Below are 22,207 nucleotides of genomic sequence, written 5' to 3'. Positions count from 1 at the left end.
CAAAAAGCCCAGGGCGGCCATGGTGAAACCCACCAGGATGGGAGCCCCGAGCCATTACAATGAACCACACGGCCCTGGGGATCCCCAGGGGGGGACTGCGAAGGGGTTTGCCCACTGTCCCAAATGAGCAGGAGGCAAAGCTGGGAATATAGGACCCAGAAGTCCTGGCTCCCAGCTGCCCTGCTCCAACCACTAGACCCCACTCCCGTCCCAGAGCCAGGAACGGGACCCAGGAATCCTGGTTCCCAGAACCTCTTCTCCCCACACACCACTTGTCAGCTGCACCAATCCCGTAAGCAAAGCCCCCTGGCAGGAAATGAGCCCCTTGCCTGGAGCCTGGTTGCCCGGCGGGGCTCTGCCTGGGCTGAGCAGGGACTGGCGACCCACCGGCGCCCGTACTGACCTTGCAGGATGCTGGCTGGCATCTGGTGAAGCTCCTTGCCCACGGGGGCGCCAGCCGTCAGCTGCAGGAGGCAGACCAGCAGCAGCAGCATGGTGTGGCAGGTGGGAACACTAGGCTGGTTCTGGGCCGGCTCTCTCCCTCTGCCTGCCTGGCTGCTGTGCTGGGAGCTGGGCCGGCACAGGGGTCCCCCCCTCGCTCCTCGTCTCCACCGCTGCGTGCTCTGGAGATGACAGGGGAACAATGGGCCCCGGGGCGAACGGCGTTGTATATATACAGTGCCCTGGGGGGGGCCGGGGCCGCACTTTCCCATGCTGGGGGACATACAACAGCTGAATTCATTAAGGCAGCGCCCGGCGGTGGTGCCAGGGCCCTGCCGTGGGGATGGGCCGGGAAGGGGGAATAAAGGTGCCGGTAAATGGGGGCGGGAGGGGAGCTGATCCAGTTGGAATTCATTAGGGTAGTGAGTTCGCCGGGCCCGGGCTGGCTGGCTTGGGAGCAGGGGCCTGGCTGCAGCCTTCCCCGGTCTGAATGAGCTCATTGTTCCCGGCCCCCGAGCGGGCGGCCCCATCAAAGAGCCCCCTAATGATCACAGGCAACCCGCCTGGCTTGATCATTTTCACGCTTTTAGCCTCGCCAAGCCGCTGTTGTCAGTTCACATCACTGCGGCCCCGGCACGGACTCGGGGCCCGGGCCCCCCAAACGGCCCAGCCGTTAGCATCGGCGCTGGGGCCTCGGGCTGAGAACGGGCGCGTCAGCAAATCCTGCCAAGGCCCCGGTCCCCGGGGTTCTGGCACTGACCCGCTCGCCCAGAACGATTCATGATGCAAGGCCTCGCTGTGCCCAGTGGCACCCGCGCTGTCCTGTGACCCTGCCGATGGCAGGACCTGGGGGCAGGGACAGGGCCCGGTGCTTGAGGGTGGGTAACCCCTGGGGGCTCAGAGACCACACTGTCCTTGGGGTGGGGCTCTGAACAGCTCGAGCTATTGCAGTGCCCCCCAGCCAGAGATTCCCACTTGCTCCCTGGAATGCCCACACCTCCCAGGCCCCAACCCCCCCCACCCCGCCGCTGTGCCCCCATCACCCCCTCTGAACATTGGGGCTGTTCAGCTTGGAAAAGAGACAACAACGAGGGGGATGTGATAGAGGGCTATAAAATCACGACTGGTGCGGAGACCGTGAATAGGGATGTGTTATTTACCTCTTCACATCATGCGAGAGCCAGGGGTCACCTGCTCCCATTAATAGGCAGCAGCTTGAATTCAAAGTAGAGAAAATACTTTTTGCTATAATGCACAATTCACCTGTGGAACTCCTTGCCAGGGGATGCTGTAAAGGCCAAAAGCAGAACTGGGTTCAGAAGAGACCAGGAGGAGTTGATGAAGGATAGTCCATCAATGGCTATTAGCCAAGATGGTCAGGGACACAACCCCATGCTCAGGGTGTCCCTAAACCTCTGACTGCTGGAAGCCAGGAGTGGAAGATGTGGGTGGACTGCCCCCATAATTGCCCTGTTTTGTACACTCCCCCTGCAGCTCTGGTAGGAGCCACTGTCAGAAGCAGGATACTGGGCTGGATGGACCATGGTCTGACCAAGGAGGGCAGCGCTTATGTTCCCATGACACCACTGTATTTTGGAAGGGCCTGTCACCCTCGTATCACGGCTTGGGGTGCAGGCACAGCCGTCCCCAGGAGCCTGGCCTAGCGTGCTGGGATCCAAGGGCTGCAGGGAGAACCCAGCCCAGCTCAGCAGTGACTGGGAGCCAGGCAGAGTCCCGGGTCCCTGCCGGCGCTCGCTGTCTGCTTTGCTGCAGAGCCCCAGAGTGGAGGTGCCTCCCTGTCAGCAGGGGGGTGCTATAAACCAGGATGTTTGGGGGGCAGGGAGCGCAGGGACCATCTGTGCCTGGGTCCCACCAGGATGGGAGAGCTGAGAGCTCTGTGTGCCCTCAGGCTGGCCGCTTGGCACCACGCACAGAGCCGCATTGTGGGGTGCTGGGAGCTCAGGGCCTGGCGAGTGTCAGGAAGCAGGGACCTGAGCAGATCCCTGCAGGCTGGACCAGGAGGCATTGCCTAGCTCTGTCTGGGCCAGGGGGCTGCATTGCTTGGCTCTGTCTGGGCCGGGGGCATTGCACGGCTCTGTCGGGGCCAGGGGCCATTGCCTGGCTCTGTCGGGGCCGGGGGCTGCATTGTCTGGCTCTGTCTGGGCCACGGGGCATTGCCTGAGCTTCGGGGGGCATTGCCTGGCTCTGTCTGGGCCGCGGGGCATTGCCTGAGCTTCTGGGGGCATTGTCTGGCTCTGTCTGGGCTGTGGGGGGCATTGCCTGGCTCTGTCTGGGCTCTGGGGGGCTGCATTGCACGGCTGTGTCGGGGCCGGGGGGGCTGCATTGCCTGGCTCTGTCTGGGCCGGGGGCCATTGCCTGGCTCTGTCCGGGCCGGGGGGCTGCATTGCCTGGCTCTGTCTGGGCCGGGGCCATTGCCCGGTTGTCTGGATGAGGGAGACACTGCTCCCCAGCTGGCTCTGGGCTGGGGGCCATTGCCTGGCTCCCCCGTCTCTCTGCCAAGGCCCTGGGGGCCTGCAGCCTTTCCAGTCCCGCTCTGCACACAGGCTGGCTGATGACGACATCACGTTGCCTGGGCCTTAATTGTCCTACAATGTGTCCCTGACAATAGCCGATTCTCCGGCGGATCAAAGCGCGGTAATTGCCGAGGGTGAGCAAGCCGGGGCTGCTGGCACCGGGACAGGGGCAAAGGGAAAGATGAAAGGCCCCGAACAACTGATGCTGCTTCTGCATGTTCCCACCTCAGCCCCTTCCCGCTTCTGGCTGCCAGCCAAAGTGTGGGGCACGTAAACCCCTCTGGGGAGGGGGGATTTCAGCTACCCCCTTTGCAAGCTCTGGGTGCCTGGGGAAGGTGCCCAGAATGCAGTCAGTTGCTCTCAGCCCACGTCAGCGGTGCTGTGTCTGCATCCCTGAACCTGGCTCTGTGTCCCCCCATGATACCCCTAGGAGCTGGGACAGAGAGATTGCCAGCTCAGGTGGGAGCAGGGGCCTGTCTCCAATGGGGCCGCCCCATCCACTGCAGAGAAAGGTGCAAGGACTGTGTAACAGAGGGTTCTTGGGTGACCCTCTCCCCAACCTCCTGCTTGATCCCCCGAGACATTCTGACCCTCTGCAGTGGGTCACTGTGTGCTCTGTTTTTGACTCCAACCAAGCCCTTGGCCTCACTGATACTTTGGGGCAGTGAGTTCCACTGGTTAAACTGCCATTGATGATGGCAATGCAGCCATCTACCCCTGGCCTGGCCTGCAGCCTGTGGCTCTGCTGACCCACGGAAAATGAGAGACACCCGCCCTGTGCCATGATGAGGGTGTGAGTGGCCCTGGGCAGCCCCCCTCCTCCTCCTTGGGGCTAAGGGCCAGGGCTGCCGTGGGGATGGAGCAGAGCCGTCGAGGGCAGAACCTGGCTGGGCTGGCGGGACGCTCCCAGCAGATAGCAACGTGCTCCCAGGTGGGAGTGCCATGTTCACATCGGGAGTGACCCAACGCCACCCTGGCTGGGGCCTGCCCAGCGGGTCTCGGTGCGGATCCTGCTGGCTGCGTCTGCATTGCCCCTGGCAGCACGTGCCCCCACAACAGAGGGGCCGAGGGCTGACTGGCCTGTGAGCCCAGCTCCCCGCCAAGCCCTAGTCCCTCGGGGGGAGCATTGCGGCGTGTTGGCTGGGCACCGTGTGGGGGAAGTGTGCCTGCCACTGCCTTGGACACCCCGGTGCCATGCTCTCCCTCGGCCTCTCCGAGTCACCCCCGTGGCCTGGGCTGTGCCCCCCACAAGTCATCCTGTGACCTGCCCTGCGGGCTCTCACGTCACCCCCACAGCCCCTCACTGACATGCCGGTCCTGCCCCGTTCATTAACCTAATTGGCGAGGCTCTCAGCAGCTGTGTCAGTGAGATCATGCTGGTTGTGTGGATCCCAGCCCTCCCGGCCCACCGGCTGCCGGCTGGGGCCCCGCGCTCCCCGGGCCTGGCCAGGGCCCCTGAGCACGATTCGGGGGGAAGGTGGGTCCCTGCCAGGCCAGCTGCGTGCAGCGCTGCTCGGTCATGGCTCATTGTCTGGTAATTGGTGTGAGCAGCGGAGCCCAGCGGCTGGCAGGGGAGGCCTGGGAACCGGCCGCAGGGCGAGGGACAATGGAGGGCAGACAATGGCTGCAGGTTCCACAAACGCCCTCCCGTGACAATAGGGCTTGGGAGGCAGCCAAGGCCTCAGGGCTCGCAGCAGGGCCCGGGGAGCCAGGAAGGGCTGGATCCTCCCCACTGGGCACGGCCCCGTCCACATGCACAGCAGCCGGGCCCGGGGCGAGAGGACGCTGCTGCCACCTGCAGGCCGATGGCTTGGCCCAGCCGGCCCTTCACGCTGTGCTGCCAGCCTGGCGCAGGGCAAGGTGGCGTGGAGCGACCCCCTGCCCAGCCCGGCTCCACTCAGTGCGGGTCTTCTAGCCCAGCCCAGGGGGAAACCCCCCCATGATGGTCCCAGCTCCAGCGCCAGAGGGAAAGTGTGACCCACTGAGGAGTGTTACAGGGTCCCTGTGTGCTGAGCCCAGGGCTGGGATGGCAGGGTGCTGTGGGTCAGGAGTGAGGGGCACCGGCAGAGCTGGGTGTGGGGAGCGCAGGGCTGGGATGGCAGGGGGCTGTGGGTCAGGAGTGAGGGGCACCGGCAGAGCTGGGTGTGGGGAGCGAAGGGCTGGGATGGCAGGGGACTGTGGGTCAGGAGTGAGGGGCACCGGCAGAGCTGAGTGTGGGGAGCGCAGGACTGGGTTAGCAGGGGGCTGTGGGTCAGGAGTGAGGGGCACCGGCAGAGCTGAGTGTGGGGAGCGCAGGACTGGGTTAGCAGGGGCTGCGGGTCAGGAGTGAGGGCACTGGCAGGGCTGGGTGTGGGGAGGGCAGGGCTGGGGGGGCGGGAGGCTGCAGGTCAGGACTGAGGGTGCTCTAGCTGGGCGAAGGTGGGGGGAGGACCTACCCACTAGTGGCTGGCTGTAAGAGGGAGGCAGAGCCTCAGTTGACTCCCCCGGCTCAGCTCTCGGGTGTGGGACCCTAAATCCAAGTTTTGCTTTAAGGACCCTGGCACTGGTGGATGCTGGTCACTATCCCGGGGCAGGAGCCAGGGCATCGAGCTGAGCGACCAGCCATGCCACTCAGGAGCTGGAAGCCAGGAGGAGACCCTCCTCTGCCGCACTCTGCACAGCAGCAGCAGGTCCCTGGCGTGGCGCGAGGACGTCTGGCCTACGGGATTGTGGCCCGGGAATATCTGAGTTCTAGACCCGTCTCAGTGCCTGACTCCCTGGGTGACTGTAGGATTTCGGTGTGCTGCTCTGTGCCTCAGTTTCACCCTCTGGCCAGGTGATGCGTGTTGCCTCCTGCTCAGACGGGGTTGGGGTTCAGTGCTTGTTGTCACAGAGTTCCCAGGCGATGCTCTGGAACTGCTCCCTACGCAGCCAGGCAGGACTCTGGGGAAGTCTCCTCTCTGGGAGCAGCCTGTCTGCAGGGCAAGAAGCTCACACGGCTTCCACCTTCCTGGGTCTGACCTCAGAGCATTCAGCCTCCTCTGCCCCTCTGTGCGCTTCCCCCAGTGAGTCCGCCCAGGCGGGGTCCTGGGGAAGCCAGAGGGTCCTGCACCCCAACTCCGCAGTCAGACGTGACTCTCAGCCAGCCAGTAAAACAGAAGGTTTATTAGATGACAGGAACGTGGTCTAACACAGAGCTTGTAGGTGCAGAGAACAGGACCCCTCAGCTGGGTCCATTTTCGGGGGCAGGGAGCCAGACAACCACTTCTGCCCTTCACTCCATGTCCCAGCCAGCCCCAAACTGAAACTCCCTCCAGCCCCTCCTGCTCTGGGCTTTGTTCCTTTCCCAGGCCAGGAGGTCACCGGATTCCTTTGTTCCCCAACCCCTTTAGCTCTCACCTTGCAGGGGGGAAGGGCCCAGGCCATCTGTTGCCAGGAGACAGTGTCGGCCATTTATGTACCCTGGCCCTTTACAACCATTACACCCCTTATCCCACCACCTAGAGACTTAAGAAATGCACAGGGGAAACTGAGGCACCCCTACAGTATTCAGAGGAAACATGAAGAACAGTCCCACTTGGTCACACTTATGCCTGTTACAGGCGATGGACTTGTGCTGATCTGGCCACCTCCTGCTGGGGGCGCCCTCGCTCTGCCAGGACAGTACTTCAGGCTGGATTTGCTGCTGCCCAGCCCCATTGCTCCTCCTTCACCCAGGCAGCACAGGGTCACCTTCTGGCCCCACTGAGCACGGGGGCCAGGCCGGGGGAAATCGGGGCCAGTGGCTGCAAAACAGCAACGTGGGACTTTATTCTCTGGTAGCTAGAGGACAAGGCAGAGCCCAAGCCGTGGAAGGCTGGGGGTGGGCTGAGGGGCCAGGGGGAAGGGGCCCGCGGATTTACAGCCGCCGATTGCTGCTCTCCTCTTGTTTCTTGCTTTGTGAAGTGGCTCCGCATGCCGGAAGCGCTGGCGTCGGCAGAAAAGTAATTGCTCCAATGCAAAGTCCAGGCTGCTGGCGTGACGGGCGGGGGGCTGCGCCGGGGTCTGGGGAGCAGGAGGTGTTTTTCATACCATGCTGGCTTCAGAGCTGTGCAGCGCGTTGAGTGGCCCCCAGGCTCTGTCCTCCGCATTGGGGCCGTGTCCCACCCCAGAGGGGGCTGCATTTCTTCCCCTGAGGCACGAGTCATGTCACTGCTCCCAGGCCTCTAGGCCCCTCGCTGGAAACAGCAAAGCAGGTAGGGAGGCCGGGGCTCGCGGATCGGCGACCTGCTCCCCTCCCGGCCCATCGCCGCGGGAGTGATCCAGCACGTGTGTTGGGAGCCCAGAGAGCTTTGCCATTGGCCCCTGGTCCTACACCCATTTCCCCACCCAGCGGGAAGGCTGTGTGAGAACTGCCATGGTGTGAAATGCAGACAGTGCTCTCCGGTCTGGCCCCGGCAACTGCCACCTGCCCAGAGCAGGGCACCCCAGCAATCCGGACGCCTGGGTCCCTTAGTTGTTTTTGACCCGCTGGCAGGTTGCTTGGTGCTGCCGCTCTCCTCCCTCTTCCAGGGTTGTTTCTGATCACTCAAGGGAGTTCCTACCTCATGCTGCCTTGTGTCCTGGAGCAGCCGGTATTGCTACTTCCCAGTTTGTCCTCTGCTTGGACACACGGTCATTCCCACTGCGCTTGGGGGTTGCATTGCCACCTCTGGTTCCCGGCCCCGACGCTGACCGGCATGAGTCGGCCTGTGCTTTGCACATCCCCCTGCACCGGTGCGGCTGGCTTTGCCGCAGCTCTGCCGTGCCCCCAGCCCCCCGCGGGGGTGGCTGTGTGTGACGACGCACTTGTGATGCCCTGGTTCCATTTCAGCCTCGGGAGCCTCCTCCCAGCCACGCCTATGCAGGACGCGAGGAAGCAGCCGGAAGAGCAGGGTTGCCAGGTCTGAGGGCTGGGCCCAGCACCTGCACTTCCCCTTCTCCCAGCCCCGGGGCAAATCCTGCTCCCATTCAACTCAGCAACTTCAATGGAGCCTGGATTTCACCCTGGCTGCAGAGTTCCCAGGATGGTGGCAACTCCATCTATTTGGCAGTGAAAGGCAGCAGCAGGGATGGAACTCAGAGTCCCTCCAGCCCTGAGGCCCTGCCTCTTGAGCTAAAGGAGACTCTCCCTTCCCTGCTGACAGTATAGGGCTTATGGCACACAGCCCAGCTGTTCCATTTCTATAAGTGTGATAGCAGAGTGTGGCGCCAGCCCCATTCATACCCTAACTGTCTGACTTGCAGGGACTGACTTATGAGGGAAGAATCAAACAGTTTGATCTGTCTGATTGGGCTGAACAGTGTCTAAAAGGAGAACAGCCTCCTAATGACTGAGGGCCCAAGGAGGAGAAAGTGCAGGCTATCCAGGGAAAGGCCCTGCACTGAGGTGGATATGAGCATGGCATGGCCTCTCTCCCAGGCCTCCAGTGAGTCACTCATTCTTGGAGCATCCCAGAGGGTGGTGTCCTGCCGCAGGTGAGGGTGTGACTAAATAGGAATGTCTGTAAATATTTGTATGAAGCCTGTGTGTGCCTCAGTTTCCCCATTTGGGTGCCTCAGTTCCCCCTATATGCTGCAGTGATACCTAGTGTGTGTGTGTGTTGGGGGCTGTTTGGTCTCCGCAGAGGCTCAGAGTCTCGGGGGAATGGCTCCTGGCTGTCTGGACTTTACCTATTAAAAACTGTATTTTCCCTCCAACAGTTACATTTTTCGTCAAAAGATTAAAACCACAGAAACACTTCGCTTTCTTAGGCCCCCGTATCATGGAGCGTTTGCGAAGACAATGGCAAACCCCATCACTGGGACTTTGATACCTCGTGAGCAATGGCCACAGATGGCCCCCGTCTCCCGTGTACGCCCAGCTGGGAAACAAAGGCTGTGGGGGGGGACGGACGGGTGAGGTGGAAGTTAAGGGTGGGGAGCAGTCTGGGCACACACCTGAACGGGGACACAGGGAGGTCACCGGCGGGAGGGCTGTGGCTCTGGCTGACCAGGATGGGCCTGGCTGTAACCGTCTTTTCTCTGGGCTCACCAAGAAAATGGTGTAGAACCAGCTCCCTAAGAAGGACGTCACAACCCTGCCCAGGGACAGAGCGTCAGGCGTTGGGAAGCTCCACAAGGCGCAGCTGATTGCACAGCCGGAGAAGGCGGCTCGGTCCACGGCACAGGTTCCAGACCCCAGCGGGGCTCCAGGAGGGGCTGCGAGTGACGGGGGCTCGCAGGCCATGAGAGGGAGCGAGCGGACCGGGGGAAGCAGCCCACTGTGCACTGGGGCTGGAGAAGCGGCGGGCTGCGGGGAAAGACTGCAGGATGCCAGTTCCGCAGGGAACCTAAATACCTAAATGCCTTGGGAGACAGGCCAGTCCTCGCGTACAGACAGCCCCCCAACCTGGAGCAAATACTCACCAGCAACCACACACCAGAACCACTAACCCAGGGACCTATCCTTGCAACAAAGCCCATTGCCGACTGTGCCCACATATCTATTCAAGTGACACCATCAAAGAACCTAATCACATGAGCCACGCCATCAGGGGCTCGTTCACCTGCACATCTACCAATGTGATATATGTCATCATGTGCCAGCAATGCCCCTCTGTCATGTACATTGGCCATACCGGACAGTCTCTACGCAAAAGAATAAATGGACACAAATCTGACATCAGGAATCATAACATTCAAAAACTGGTAGGAGAACATTTCAACCTCTCTGGCCACTCAGTAAAAGATTTAAGGGTGGTAATTCTGCAACAGAAAAGCTTCAAAAACAGACTCCAACAAGAAACTGCTGAGCTTGAATTAATATGCAAACTAGATACCATTAACTTGGGTTTGAATAGAGACTGGGAGTGGCTGGGTCATTACACACATTGAATCTATCTCACACCTTCTTGTCAACTGTCTAAATGGGCCATCTTGATTATCACTACAAAAGTTTTTTTCTCCTGCTGATAATAGCTCATCTTAATTAATTAGCCTCTTATTGTTTGTATGGCAACTTCCACCTTCTCTGTATGTGTATATATATATATATATATATATATATCTTCTTACTATATGTTCCATTCTATGGACCCAATGAAGTGAGCTGTAGCTCACGAAAGCTTATGCTCTAATAAATTTGTTAGTCTCTAAGGTCACAAGTACTCCTGGTTTTGTTTTGTTTTTTTTTTGTAGATACCAAATGGTTACCCCCATTAAAGGCAGGGGCGCGGGGGATAGATACCAACCCCAGTGCCTTTGAACAGCTTGTGATCTGAACCAGGTAGACCCCGCGGCTCGGCTCCGCTGTCTCACCCCTTAGTCGGTCCCAAACCCGGAGAGGCGGATGGACGGAGTTGATATTGGGGACTCCAAAGGGCTCAGCAAGGTGCCACTGCTGACCCTGAGGCTCATAGGAAGAGGTTTTGGGGTGTGCAAAAGACCTAGGGTGTGACCCACGCTGCTGGGAGAATCTCTCTAAGAATGGGGTATGGGTGCTGGGTTGACTATGCAGGAGGATTTGTATAACCCGGGGGGGTTGGAACAACTCTGAGATCCGTCCCCATGTGCTTAGTGGGCAGCGAGCCTGGGGATCTGTGTATCGCCGGCCGGTTGGCAGAGTTTGTGGGCAGTAGGTCCGGGGAGGAGAGACCCAAAGGGGACTGGCCTGAGAAGGGGAGCCAATGGAGGTATCCCAGAAGTGGGACTCGGGTGAACCCAAAGTGGGGAAGCGGCCAACGTGAGCAGATTCCCCCAAGGGACCTCCAACCCCTGCGGTGGAATATCTGTAGGAAGCCAGAGTGTACGTGGGCAAAAGGCCCATGGGTGGATGACATGAGGCTGGCCCGAGATAGAGGGATTAACTGGGGGGCGCAGGGGGTGGCAGACAGGCTCCTGGCACCAGCACACGCCCGTCACATAGGGCTCTCTGGGGCTCAGCCTCACCTGACCCTCGGTGGGAGTGGACAGTGGTGGCCAATGGGGAGCCACCCAGGGGGGCGGAGAGATTCTGGGACGGAAAGACCCCTTGTCACGCCTCTGGCCCAAATGCGGAGCCACTTGTCCTGCCCAGGGCCCAGCTCGCTGTGCGGACCCAGGAAGGGCCGGGGTGGCTGGGAGCCGGGGTTCTCCTGGGTATCGGCTTTGACATCCCGCTGGACTGCATCATGCCGAGACAAAGTTCAGTCCCTGCTTCTGCGCCACCGGGCTCAGCCTGCAGGCATGGGTGGAGATGCAGAGCTGGGCTGGCAGGGAGAGGGAGGGGTTCTTCCCTCCCCTCCCGCCACCCTGCTCCGGCTTGCACCACCAAGGAAAGGCTGCTCAGCAGGAGAGGCCTTCCTGGCTTGTAACCAGACACCTGGGGCTGTGTGGGGCAGAGGAACGGGCCCCACCCCTCTCCACATGAGTCACACCGGCTCAGGCTGTACTTCCCGGAAGCCTGGTGCCAGGGAGCTAGCGCCCCGGCTGAGCATGGGGAGACCCAGGCAGGGCAGGACCCAGCCCAGTTTCAAACCCAAAGGTTTGGGGGGTGGCAAAAAGGCAAAACTCCTCATGTGCCCCCTGCTTGTGCCGTCGAACAGTCCCGAGCTAAGGGAGGCCGGGACGCTGCTCTGAACTGGGCATTGCCAACTGGCCGTTTGATTGATTAGCAGCCGTGCTGTAAGGATCTCAGAAGTGCCTGGTAGGACGGCCACCAAGAGATGGGACAGGTGCTGTGGCATCTCTGGATAACACTGGTGGGGGTGGACTTCTGTAGGGTAAAGCCACCCTGCTCAGTGCGGCCTCGAAGGGGAAAGAGATGGGATGAAGGGGGAATTTCTGTAATATGTTTATGAAGCCTGTGTGTGCCTCAGTCTCCCCTGTATGTGGTTTGTTACCTAGTTGGGGGGGTGGGGGGGTTGCTCTCTGCAGAGGCTCAGAGACTTGGGTGAATGGCTCCTGGCTGTCTGGACCTTTGACCCCATATCATGGAGCGTTTTGAGAAGACAATGGCAAACCCAATCACGGGGACTTTGATACCAACACCAAGCCTGGTATTTGCCCAGCTGGGGAACGAAGGCTGGGGGCGGGGGGCGAGATGGAAGTTAAGTGTGGGGAGCTGTCTGGACTCACACCTGAACAGGGACACAGAGAGGTCACCGGCGGGAGGGCTGGGGCAATGGCTGACCAGGATGGGCCAGGCTGTAACCGTCTTTTCTCTGGGCTCACCAAGGCCGCCCTGTGCTGTGTCCTTTGACTAATAAACCCGTCTGGGTACCAGCGCTGGGTGCTGGCGGAGGGCTGCGTTGCCCCCTGACTTTGTACAGGTCTCCCTCAGGGCTCTGCCTCAGTGGGGCTGGCTGAGCCGAGCTCACGTGGGAAGCAGGGGGGCTGCAGGCCCAGGCCCAGCCTAAGGAGGCGGTGAAGCCGTGGGGCTCACCATGGAGGAAGATGAGACCCCCTTAGGGGTCTGGCCCGCTGCAGGAGGCCTCGCAGAGACTGTTCCGAAGCTGGGCCCATGGCCCCGATCCTGTGGGTCTGTAACAGAGGGCTATGCAGGTTCTGCCCTATGCTTCTCTTTCCCTGCCTCCCTGGACATGTGACACCCAAGAGTGGGCAGCCGTGGGGCAGCCTCTGGCAGGCAGTGTGTGCAGAGAGCTGCCTTCCTGGCCAGCCCAGGTGATGCCATCTCCCCCACACCTCTGCTCACTGGCAGGGCCCGGATCCCACCAACAGCCAGACGCGTTCCTCTCCCGCAACCTTCCTCTCCCCAGCGATGGGCTGGTGCAGAGCCGAAATGCACCACAGCCCTGGTGCCCTTTGCTCCCGTGGGGCCCCTGCCGAAGGCCCCCAGAAGTCCCGCGAGACAGGCTGGTCCGTACCACGGCTCGTGCTGGGCAGAGGGAGCGGGCTGAGTGCCGGGCCCCGGATCTGAGAGGTCAGCTGGCAGAGCCAGGCAGCGCTGTGCGTGAGGGCCGGGTTTCAGGCCTGATGGTCCCCAGGGCAGGTTCTGGTCGCACTGGGCAGGCTGCCTGCAGCACCCCCTTTGGCTGTGCCTGAAGGGAGGTGTGACCCATCCTGCTCCCTGTGGTGGTGGGGGGACCGTGGCATTCACGACAGGGGGATGGCTAGTTACATTGGGGGATCACGAGAGATCACAGGCGCCCCCAGCCCCTCCTGGGGCAGGGATGTCACCCAAGCTGCTGTATAAGAGTCTCCTCTTGCCCAGGGCTGGCCACTGTGGGGGAAGGAAGCAGAAGCCAAGAGGCATTTGGAGCAGAGTTTGCAGCCTCGGAAAGGTTTGGCTTGTGCTTCTGAGTCTGTGAGCACAGGAATTGCAGAAATCGACCCCCAGCCCTCGCCGGCAGAGGCAGGGATCCTCCTGGGGGGTCTGCAGAGCCTGTGGCCAGCCAGCAGCTGCCCCACGGAGTCAGGGGGGGATGTGCCCAGGGAGCCTCCTGGAGGGCAGCTTGGCAGCTGGGAAGAGAGGTGATGCCACCGCATGCCACCAAGGCCTTGTCCCTTCCCCTTCCACCTGATCCCAGCCCGCCCCCTCCACCTGGGCACGGGTGAGGCATTCTGGATTTGGACTGGCTGGGCCCCCTTGCAGTCAGGTCTTCACCTGACCCTTCCCTCAGCCATGCTCTGAGGTCCACAGGTGGTCCGGGCCCTTCCATTAGTGAATTGAGCGCTGCACACCCAACATGTGCCAGCAGGAGAGGCCATTTAGAGAACGGAGCCCGGCGGGGTCCCAGGGGTCCCCTGCCAGCATATGACATGCCCCCAAAAGAGCAGGGGATGCACAGGACTGGCAGGGGCATGCACCACCTGCAGGGCCCTGCACTCTTAGAGAGGGAGCCTTGTGACACCTGCAGGGCCCTTGGCATCTGTGGTCCAACAGCCCTTGCAGCACGGGGGGCAATGCCCTGACAACAGCGCCCCCGGAGCCCAGGGGGCAGGAGGGCACCAGCACACACACAGAGTGGCAGGGATTCCCCGGAGCTTTCTCCACTGACCCCACAGCCATAGGGCAGTGGCCTGCATTTCAGGCTCAGCCCTGCTTCCGTGGGACCTGGGGGAGGTCGGCAAGCCGGGCGCAGTGTTTCTGAGCCGACCCCGGGCCACGGAGGGGTTATCGCTGCCGGGTTCTTGCAGGGCGGTGGCTGGAGGAGTCGATGCAGCGGGAACGATATGCCCTACTTTCAGGCATGATACGCATGGCAGCGACTGACGGGCCCGGGCACTGCTCGGGTTCAGGGGCTCCTGGGGCAGGGCAGGTGCCACGGAGCTGCCTGGGATGCAATGACAATGGGTGCCCCCAGGACTGAACCACCCACACCCAACAAGAGGAGCGTGTGAACTCAGCCTGGGGCTGCGGGGAGGGGGGCAAGGGACAGGGGAGGTGTCCGGTGGCTGGAATAAGTGGTGGCTTAGCCAGGATCCCTGCTCTGGCTTGAAAAGGCTGCCAGGCCTTGCTGAGGTGCACTGGTCCCTGAAGAGTGGCAATGCCTCTGAGCAGAGTCTGTCTCAGGTGGGCTCCCTGGGCCGTGTCGGAGGTGGCGAGGCCGTGTGGCCTGTCCTCGCAGAGGAGCGGGAGCCTGCGGGGGGTCTGGCACGCTGAAGGGGCTCCTCCCAGAGACGGGGGAAAAGCTGGGGCATAGCACCGATCCTGTGGATCCGTGGCAAGCTCCCGGCCACAGCTGCCTGGAGCCCGCTGGAGTCGCGGGGGGATACGAAGACAGCCAGAGCTTGGCGGGGTCGGTTCCTGTGGAGCTTTGGGCATGACTGAACCCTGGCCTGCGCTGGCAGGAGCCTAGCTCAGCTGGGTGGTCCTGGCCCTGGCCTGGCTGCTGTGCACTGGGCCGGCCTGCCGCAGGGTTGGGGCCTCCCACTCCCTCCTCCCGCTGCAGGAGACTTCCCGTGCCCGCGGGCCCCTCGCCCAGGGGGCTGCAGCGCTGCTGTGCCCGGTGTGAAGGTTGGGCCCCACAGCGAGGGGGCTGGAGGCCGGCCGCCTGGCACTGAGGGGGCTCTGCTCTGCCTGGGCCCCGGGCTGCTGGCTGAGTTTTATTGTCTGGTTTAACAGTCTTTTTATTTTCTCTCTCTGATTATGATGGTGCCCGGGAGAACTCCACTCTTCCAGGGGCTGCTTAAATCACCCAGTCGGGAAGGGAAGCGGGTGGGCTGGAGGGGAAAGGATGGAAGGGGGGTTGGAGGAGAGAGCATGGGGCAGAAAAGAGGCCAAGGCCAAGAGCGGGGTGGGGTGAGAGGGGGGAGTTCAAGGAAAGAGGAGGGTGTGTGGGGGGTATGTGGGGTGGATGGGGATGCAGGGGGAGCAGAAGGCTACAAGTGCATGAGGATGTGGGGGGCACAGGGGTGTATAGGGACATCACGGGAGTGCAGCAGTGTATGGAGGTGAATGGGATGCAGGGCTGTGGGGGTTGAGGGACATGGGGGTTGTGGCTCTGGGAGGTGGAGAGGATGGGTGGGAAAGCGCTGTAAGGGGGACAGGATGTGTATGTAGGGGGGCAAGATGGGATGGGAAGGGATGCAGTGAGGGGGATGGGGGCATGGGGGGACGGGGAGGGATGCAGTGAGGGGGGATGAGTGCAGAGGGGGGGATAGGGAGGGATGCAGTGAGGGGGATGGTGGCATGGGGGGACGGGGAGGGATGCAGTGAGGGGGATGGGGGCATGGGGAGACGGGGAGGGATGCAGTGAGGGGGGATGAGTGCAGTGAGGGGGACAGGGAGGGATGCAGTGAGAGGGATGGGGGCATGGGGGGATGGGGAGGGATGCAGTGTGGGGGGATGAGTGCAGTGAGGGGGATAGGGAGGGATGCAGTGAGGGGGATGGTGGCATGGGGGGACGGGGAGGGATGCAGTGAAGGGGATGGGGGGACGGGGAAGAATGCAGTGAGGGGGGATGAGTGCAGTGAGGGGGACAGGGAGGGATGGAGTGAGGGGGATGGTGGCATGGGGGGACGGGGAGGGATGCAGTGAAGGGGATGGGGGGAAGGGGAGGAATGCAGTGAGGGGGGATGAGTGCAGTGAGGGGGATAGAGAGGGATGCAGCGAGGGGGGATGAGTGCAGTGAGGGGGATGGTGGCATGGGGGGACGGGGAGGGATGCAGTGAGGGGGGGTGAGTGCAGTGAGGGGGATGGGGGCATGGGGGGATGGGGAGGGATGCAGTGCGGGGGGATGAGTGCAGTGAGGGGGATGGGGGCATGGGGGGATAGGGAGGGATGCAGTGAGGGGGATGGTGGCATGGGGGGACGGGGAGGGATGCAGTGAGGGGGGATGAGTGCAGTGAGGGGGATGGGGGCATGGGGGGACGGGGAGGGATGCAGTGAAGGGGATGGGGGGACGGGGAGGAATGCAGTGAGGGGGGATGAGTGCAGTGAGGGGGATAGGGAGGGATGCAGTGAGGGGGATGGTGGCATGGGGGACGGGGAGGGATGCAGTGAGGGGATGGGGGGACGGGGAGGAATGCAGTGCGGGGGGATGAGTGCAGTGAGGGGGATAGGGAGGGATGCAGTGAGGGGGATGGTGGCATGCGGGGACGGGGAGGGATGCAGTGAGGGGATGGGGGGACGGGGAGGAATGCAGTGAGGGGGATGAGTGCAGTGAGGGGGTAGGGAGGGATGCAGTGAGCGGGATGGGGGGACGGGGAGGAATGCAGTGAGGGGGATGGGGGGACGGGGAGGAATGCAGTGCGGGGGATGAGTGCAGTGAGGGGGATAGGGAGGGATGCAGTGAGCGGGATGGGGGGACGGGGAGGGATGCAGTGAAGGGGATGGGGGGACGGGGAGGAATGCAGTGAGGGGGGATGAGTGCAGTGAGGGGGATAGGGAGGGATGCAGTGAGGGGGATGGTGGCATGGGGGGACGGGGAGGGATGCAGTGAAGGGGATGGGGGGACGGGGAGGAATGCAGTGAGGGGGGATGAGTGCAGTGAGGGGGACAGGGAGGGATGCAGTGAGGGGGATGGTGGCATGGGGGGATGGGGAGGGATGCAGTGAAGGGGATGGGGGGACGGGGAGGAATGCAGTGAGGGGGAGGAGTGCAGTGAGGGGGGTAGGGAGGGATGCAGTGAGCGGGATGGGGGGACGGGGAGGAATGCAGTGAAGGGGATGGGGGGACGGGGAGGAATGCAGTGAGGGGGATGAGTGCAGTGAGGGGGGTAGGGAGGGATGCAGTGAGCGGGATGGGGGGACGGGGAGGAATGCAGTGAAGGGGATGGGGGGACGGGGAGGAATGCAGTGAGGGGGAGGAGTGCAGTGAGGGGGATAGGGAGGGATGCAGTGAGCAGGATGGGGGGATGGGGAGGAATGCAGTGAAGGGGATGGGGGGACGGGGAGGAATGCAGTGAGGGGGATGAGTGCAGTGAGGGGGGTAGGGAGGGATGCAGTGAGCGGGATGGGGGGACGGGGAGGAATGCAGTGAGGGGGATGGGGGGACGGGGAGGAATGCAGTGCGGGGGATGAGTGCAGTGAGGGGGATAGGGAGGGATGCAGTGAGCAGGATGGGGGGACGGGGAGGAATGCAGTGCGGGGGGATGAGTGCAGTGAGGGGGGTAGGGAGGGATGCAGTGAGCGGGATGGGGGGACGGGGAGGAATGCAGTGAAGGGGATGGGGGGACGGGGAGGAATGCAGTGAGGGGGATGAGTGCAGTGAGGGGGATAGGGAGGGATGCAGTGAGCAGGATGGGGGGATGGGGAGGAATGCAGTGAAGGGGATGGGGGGACGGGGAGGAATGCAGTGCGGGGGGATGAGTGCAGTGAGGGGGGTAGGGAGGGATGCAGTGAGCGGGATGGGGGGACGGGGAGGAATGCAGTGGGGGGGATGGGGGGACGGGGAGGAATGCAGTGCGGGGGGATGAGTGCAGTGAGGGGGACAGGGAGGGATGCAGTGAGGGGGATGGTGGCATGGGGGATGGGGAGGGATGCAGTGAAGGGGATGGGGGGACGGGGAGGAATGCAGTGTGGGGGGATGAGTGCAGTGAGGGGGGTAGGGAGGGATGCAGTGAGGGGGATGGGGGCATGGGGGGATGGGGAGGGATGCAGTGAAGGGGATGGGGGGACGGGGAGGAATGCAGTGAGGGGGATGGGGGGACGGGGAGGAATGCAGTGCGGGGGATGAGTGCAGTGAGGGGGATAGGGAGGGATGCAGTGAGCAGGATGGGGGGACGGGGAGGAATGCAGTGCGGGGGGATGAGTGCAGTGAGGGGGGTAGGGAGGGATGCAGTGAGCGGGATGGGGGGACGGGGAGGAATGCAGTGAAGGGGATGGGGGGACGGGGAGGAATGCAGTGAGGGGGATGAGTGCAGTGAGGGGGATAGGGAGGGATGCAGTGAGCAGGATGGGGGGATGGGGAGGAATGCAGTGAAGGGGATGGGGGGACGGGGAGGAATGCAGTGCGGGGGGATGAGTGCAGTGAGGGGGGTAGGGAGGGATGCAGTGAGCGGGATGGGGGGACGGGGAGGAATGCAGTGGGGGGGATGGGGGGACGGGGAGGAATGCAGTGCGGGGGGATGAGTGCAGTGAGGGGGACAGGGAGGGATGCAGTGAGGGGGATGGTGGCATGGGGGATGGGGAGGGATGCAGTGAAGGGGATGGGGGGACGGGGAGGAATGCAGTGTGGGGGGATGAGTGCAGTGAGGGGGGTAGGGAGGGATGCAGTGAGGGGGATGGGGGGACGGGGAGGAATGCAGTGCGGGGGGATGAGTGCAGTGAGGGGGATAGGGAGGGATGCAGTGAGCGGGATGGGGGCATGGGGGGATGCAGGAGGGGGCGGGGGTGGGGGGGAGGTGCCCAGAGTCCGGGGCGGGGCTGCCGGGGCCAGCGGCGGCCCCAGGAGGACTGTCCCGGGCCGGGGCCGGGGCCGGGGGCGGGGCGGAGCGGCCGGGCGGGGCTGCCGGGCCGGGCCCGCCCCCGACTCCCCGAGGTGGCCGGGCCGGGCCGGCCGGGCGCTGGGTTCGGGCCGGGCGGCGCCATGGCGGGCTCGGAGCGCAGCCCCCTGCTCACCTACCGCCTCTGCAGCAGCACCTCGGTGGAGGAGCCCGGGCCGGCGGCGGCGCGGGGCTCCCGCAAGCTGCGCACCTTCCTGGGCGTGGTGGTGCCCACCCTGCTCTCCATGTTCAGCGTGGTGCTGTTCCTGCGGCTCGGTGAGTCGGGCAGCCCCCCAGCCGGCCCCCCAGGGACCGCCCAGCCCCCCAGGATCCCTCCCAGCCTGCCCCCTCCCCAGGGACCCCTCAGCCCGGGCCCCCAGGATCCCCTACCTGGGACCCCCCCCAGCCTGGTCCTCAACCGGGACCCCTCACCCTGCCTCCCACCTGGGATCCCTGAGGACTCCCAGGGGTACCCCAGCCCTTGCCCCCAGTGACCCCCCCCAACACCCAAACCTGCATCCAACTTCAGCCCCCCGGTGACCTTCCACCCCCTAACCCAGCCAGCCAACCATGACCCTCACACCAGATCTCCCCTAGCCTGGCCCCCCAGTAACCAGCCCCCAAACCTGGCACTCCAGTAACCACCCCCTGAAGCTATTCTATTGCCCTTATCCTCCTGATCCTCTTATACCCTGGGACCTAACTTCTCTCAGCCCCCCTTCTTGCTATGGGCTGTCCTGGGGTGTCCGGGGGTTACTGGGCATGAGGGTGCCAGTATCCTCACACCTGCCCCACAGTCCCTCACGAACTCCCCAGTTCATCTCCACACAGCCCTGAACCCGCTCATCCCACCCAGCTCCTGTAACCCCCACTAACTTCCCATCGCCTACAGCTCCCCACTGTCCTACCATCCCCCAACCCCTCCCCCACCATCCCCAGCCCCGCCCTCCGTCCACATCCCCAAACCTGGTCTAGCAGCACCCCGATATCCCTGGCACCCTGTCCAAATCAGCGGCCTGTGTCCAGTGTTCTGGATCGCAAAAGATCCTGCCTCAAGCCCAGGCCCTGTAAGACTAAGGTGCCTTTTCCCAGAGTTTGAGGAGCAAGTTTTAGCGGCTGGGAAAATAAAGCCCAGAGCCCGCAATGGTCCAGGTGTGAGCTGCCCGGCTCTGCAGAGTTCCCTTGTGCCACCCGGCAGGTGAATGTTGGGCTCCTGCTGGAGGAAAGCCCTCGGTTGTGTTCATGAACGGTGGGTGGGCACAGGCAGAACCTGCTGGAGACAGAGCCTGAAATGGCTCCCAAAGCTGGTGGCTGGGGAACTGCTGCCTGCTTGCGGTTGGGCTCCACCTTCCTAGTACAAATACAAACCAGAACTGAGAAAAGACAAAGCGCCAGAAACTTGGGTTTGTCCGGGGGGGCTGGGCTGAAATGAGCAAGCAGCACCCTTTGGAGCCTCTCCAGCTGTGGCAGGGCATGTGGAAGTAAAACTGCTTTTCAGTTGCACTTTCTGGCTCCTGGGTGTGGTTCTCTTGAAGTTTGAGGCTCAGGGACCTGCTGTGAACTTCTGCTCCCAGCCCTTAACGTCTAACTGTGTCGTCACGGAAACCCCAGCCTGGCATCTCTGTGCCATTTTCTCTCTGTCTCCTCCTTGGTCTGGTGGATGCCCGTAGTTGGCGGTCATGAACTGCGATCCTGGGTTGGCATGTGGGATGCCCCTGACAAGGGCAAAGACCCACCGGCCTAGTGCGATCCCCTCTCAGGGAGTATCCGCCTCACATCTGTTGGGACCTCAGGGATGCCCAAGGGTGTTTCACTCCTGCTAGGAGTGGTTCTTGGTCCCTGGCGCTATGGGAGAGCGATCTGGAGTCTGTTCTCTGGTTAGCAGGGTCATCAGCTAAGGTGTTGCGGACCCCTGAGCCTGTGCAAATTCAGTCGCTGGATTGGGGTGTAAACCAAGACGTGTGGCTGGATTCTGTCCCCCAGCTCCCCCCCCCACCCCCGAAGACAATGGGGGATGGCATGGGTGTAACCAAGGGCAGAATCGATCCTGCAGGATCTGTTCAGTGGGTGACGCTGCCCCAGCCAGAGGGAGCCCAGCGTGACTCCGGGAGCCCAGGCTGGGTTTGCAGGGCTGACTGTTCGAGAAAACATCCCTTTGCCTCTCACCTGAGCCAATCTCCTCCAGATGGATTGAGACACAGTGAGCCTGAACCCACAATGGCTTACGTACAGACAAGCTGCTGGATCCGGTTCCCCTGCCCCAGCGGACCCCTCCCCAAATTCACTTGGCTGAAATCCAGCCTCCTGTATTTCTCACCCCTTCTGGACCTGTCTGCCTCCAGAGATCCAGGGCTGCTGCCCCACTCCTGGTTCTTCCAAGCTGTGCTGCGAATCATTCCCTTCCGTGCCCCCTCCCTGCTCTGCCAGGCCGGTCAGCCAGCACTGCTGCCCCTGACTCCTCCTAGCCTCGCTGTCTCCATTCATGTACACCCAGGGCTTCGCTCCCCCATGGGGTTTGACAGATGCCCACTGGCAGGAGCCAGGCCCCATCCACTTCTGGCGTCTTTAACACCATGTCAGCTACTGGAGCCTTAGCTAGACTACAGAATCCTGGAATATCAGGGTCGGAAGGGACCTCAGGAGGTCATCTAGTCCAACCCCCTGCTCAAAGCAGGACCAATCCCCAACTAAATCATCCCAGCCAGGGCTTTGTCAAGCCTAACCTTTAAAACCTCTGCGGAAGGAGATTCCACCACCTCCCTAGGTAACGCATCCCAGTGCTTCACCACCCTCCTAGTGAAATAGTGTTTCCTAATATCCAACCTAGACCTCCCCAACTGCAACTTGAGACCATTACTCCTTGTCCTGTCATCTGCCACCACTGAGAACAGTCTAGATCCATCCTCTTTGGAACCCCCTTTCAGGTAGTTGAAAGCAGCTATCAAATCCCCCCTCATTCTTCTCTTCTGCAGACTAAATAACCCCAGTTCCTTCAACCTCTCCTCATAAGTCCTGTGCTCCAGCCCCCTAATCGTTTTTGTTGTCCTCTGCTGGACTCTTTCCAATTTTTCCACATCCTTCTTGTAGTGTGGGGCCCAGAACTGGACACAGTACTCCAGATGAGGCCTCACCAATGCTGAATAGAGGGGAATGATCATGTCCCTCAATTTGCTGGCAATGCCCCTACTTATACAGCCCAAAATGCTGTTAGCCTTAGGCTAAGGCTTGATCCTCTGGTAGCACCTCCGTCTAAGGGTGTGTCTGTACCATGGTTGCTGGGATGGGTGGGGGTTCATCTATCTAGCTTGGCTATTGGAGCAGAGAAGCCATAGCAGTGCGTGGTTTGGGGTGGACTGTACCGTGCAGAGCCCTGGGTAACTTCTCACC

General features: G+C 62.2%; 1 protein-coding gene across 1 annotated transcript in view; it reads left to right on the top strand.

Annotated features, from left to right (window-relative positions):
* The first annotated feature begins 18,919 nt into the window (after positions 1 to 18,919).
* Positions 18,920 to 22,207, top strand: part of SLC12A9 (solute carrier family 12 member 9) — a 50,876-nt gene continuing 47,588 nt past the window's right edge. Inside the window, exon 1 of the mRNA XM_077826580.1 lies at positions 18,920 to 19,096. Coding sequence (XP_077682706.1) covers positions 18,925 to 19,096 — 172 coding nt within the window. The 5' untranslated portion in view covers positions 18,920 to 18,924. The remainder of the gene's footprint in view (positions 19,097 to 22,207) is intronic.

Source organism: Eretmochelys imbricata, chromosome 9, assembly GCF_965152235.1.
Source record: "Eretmochelys imbricata isolate rEreImb1 chromosome 9, rEreImb1.hap1, whole genome shotgun sequence".
Taxonomy (NCBI): domain Eukaryota; kingdom Metazoa; phylum Chordata; order Testudines; family Cheloniidae; genus Eretmochelys; species Eretmochelys imbricata.
The sequence above is the reverse complement of the archived record's forward strand: the minus strand, read 5'-3'. Positions and strand labels throughout refer to the sequence as shown.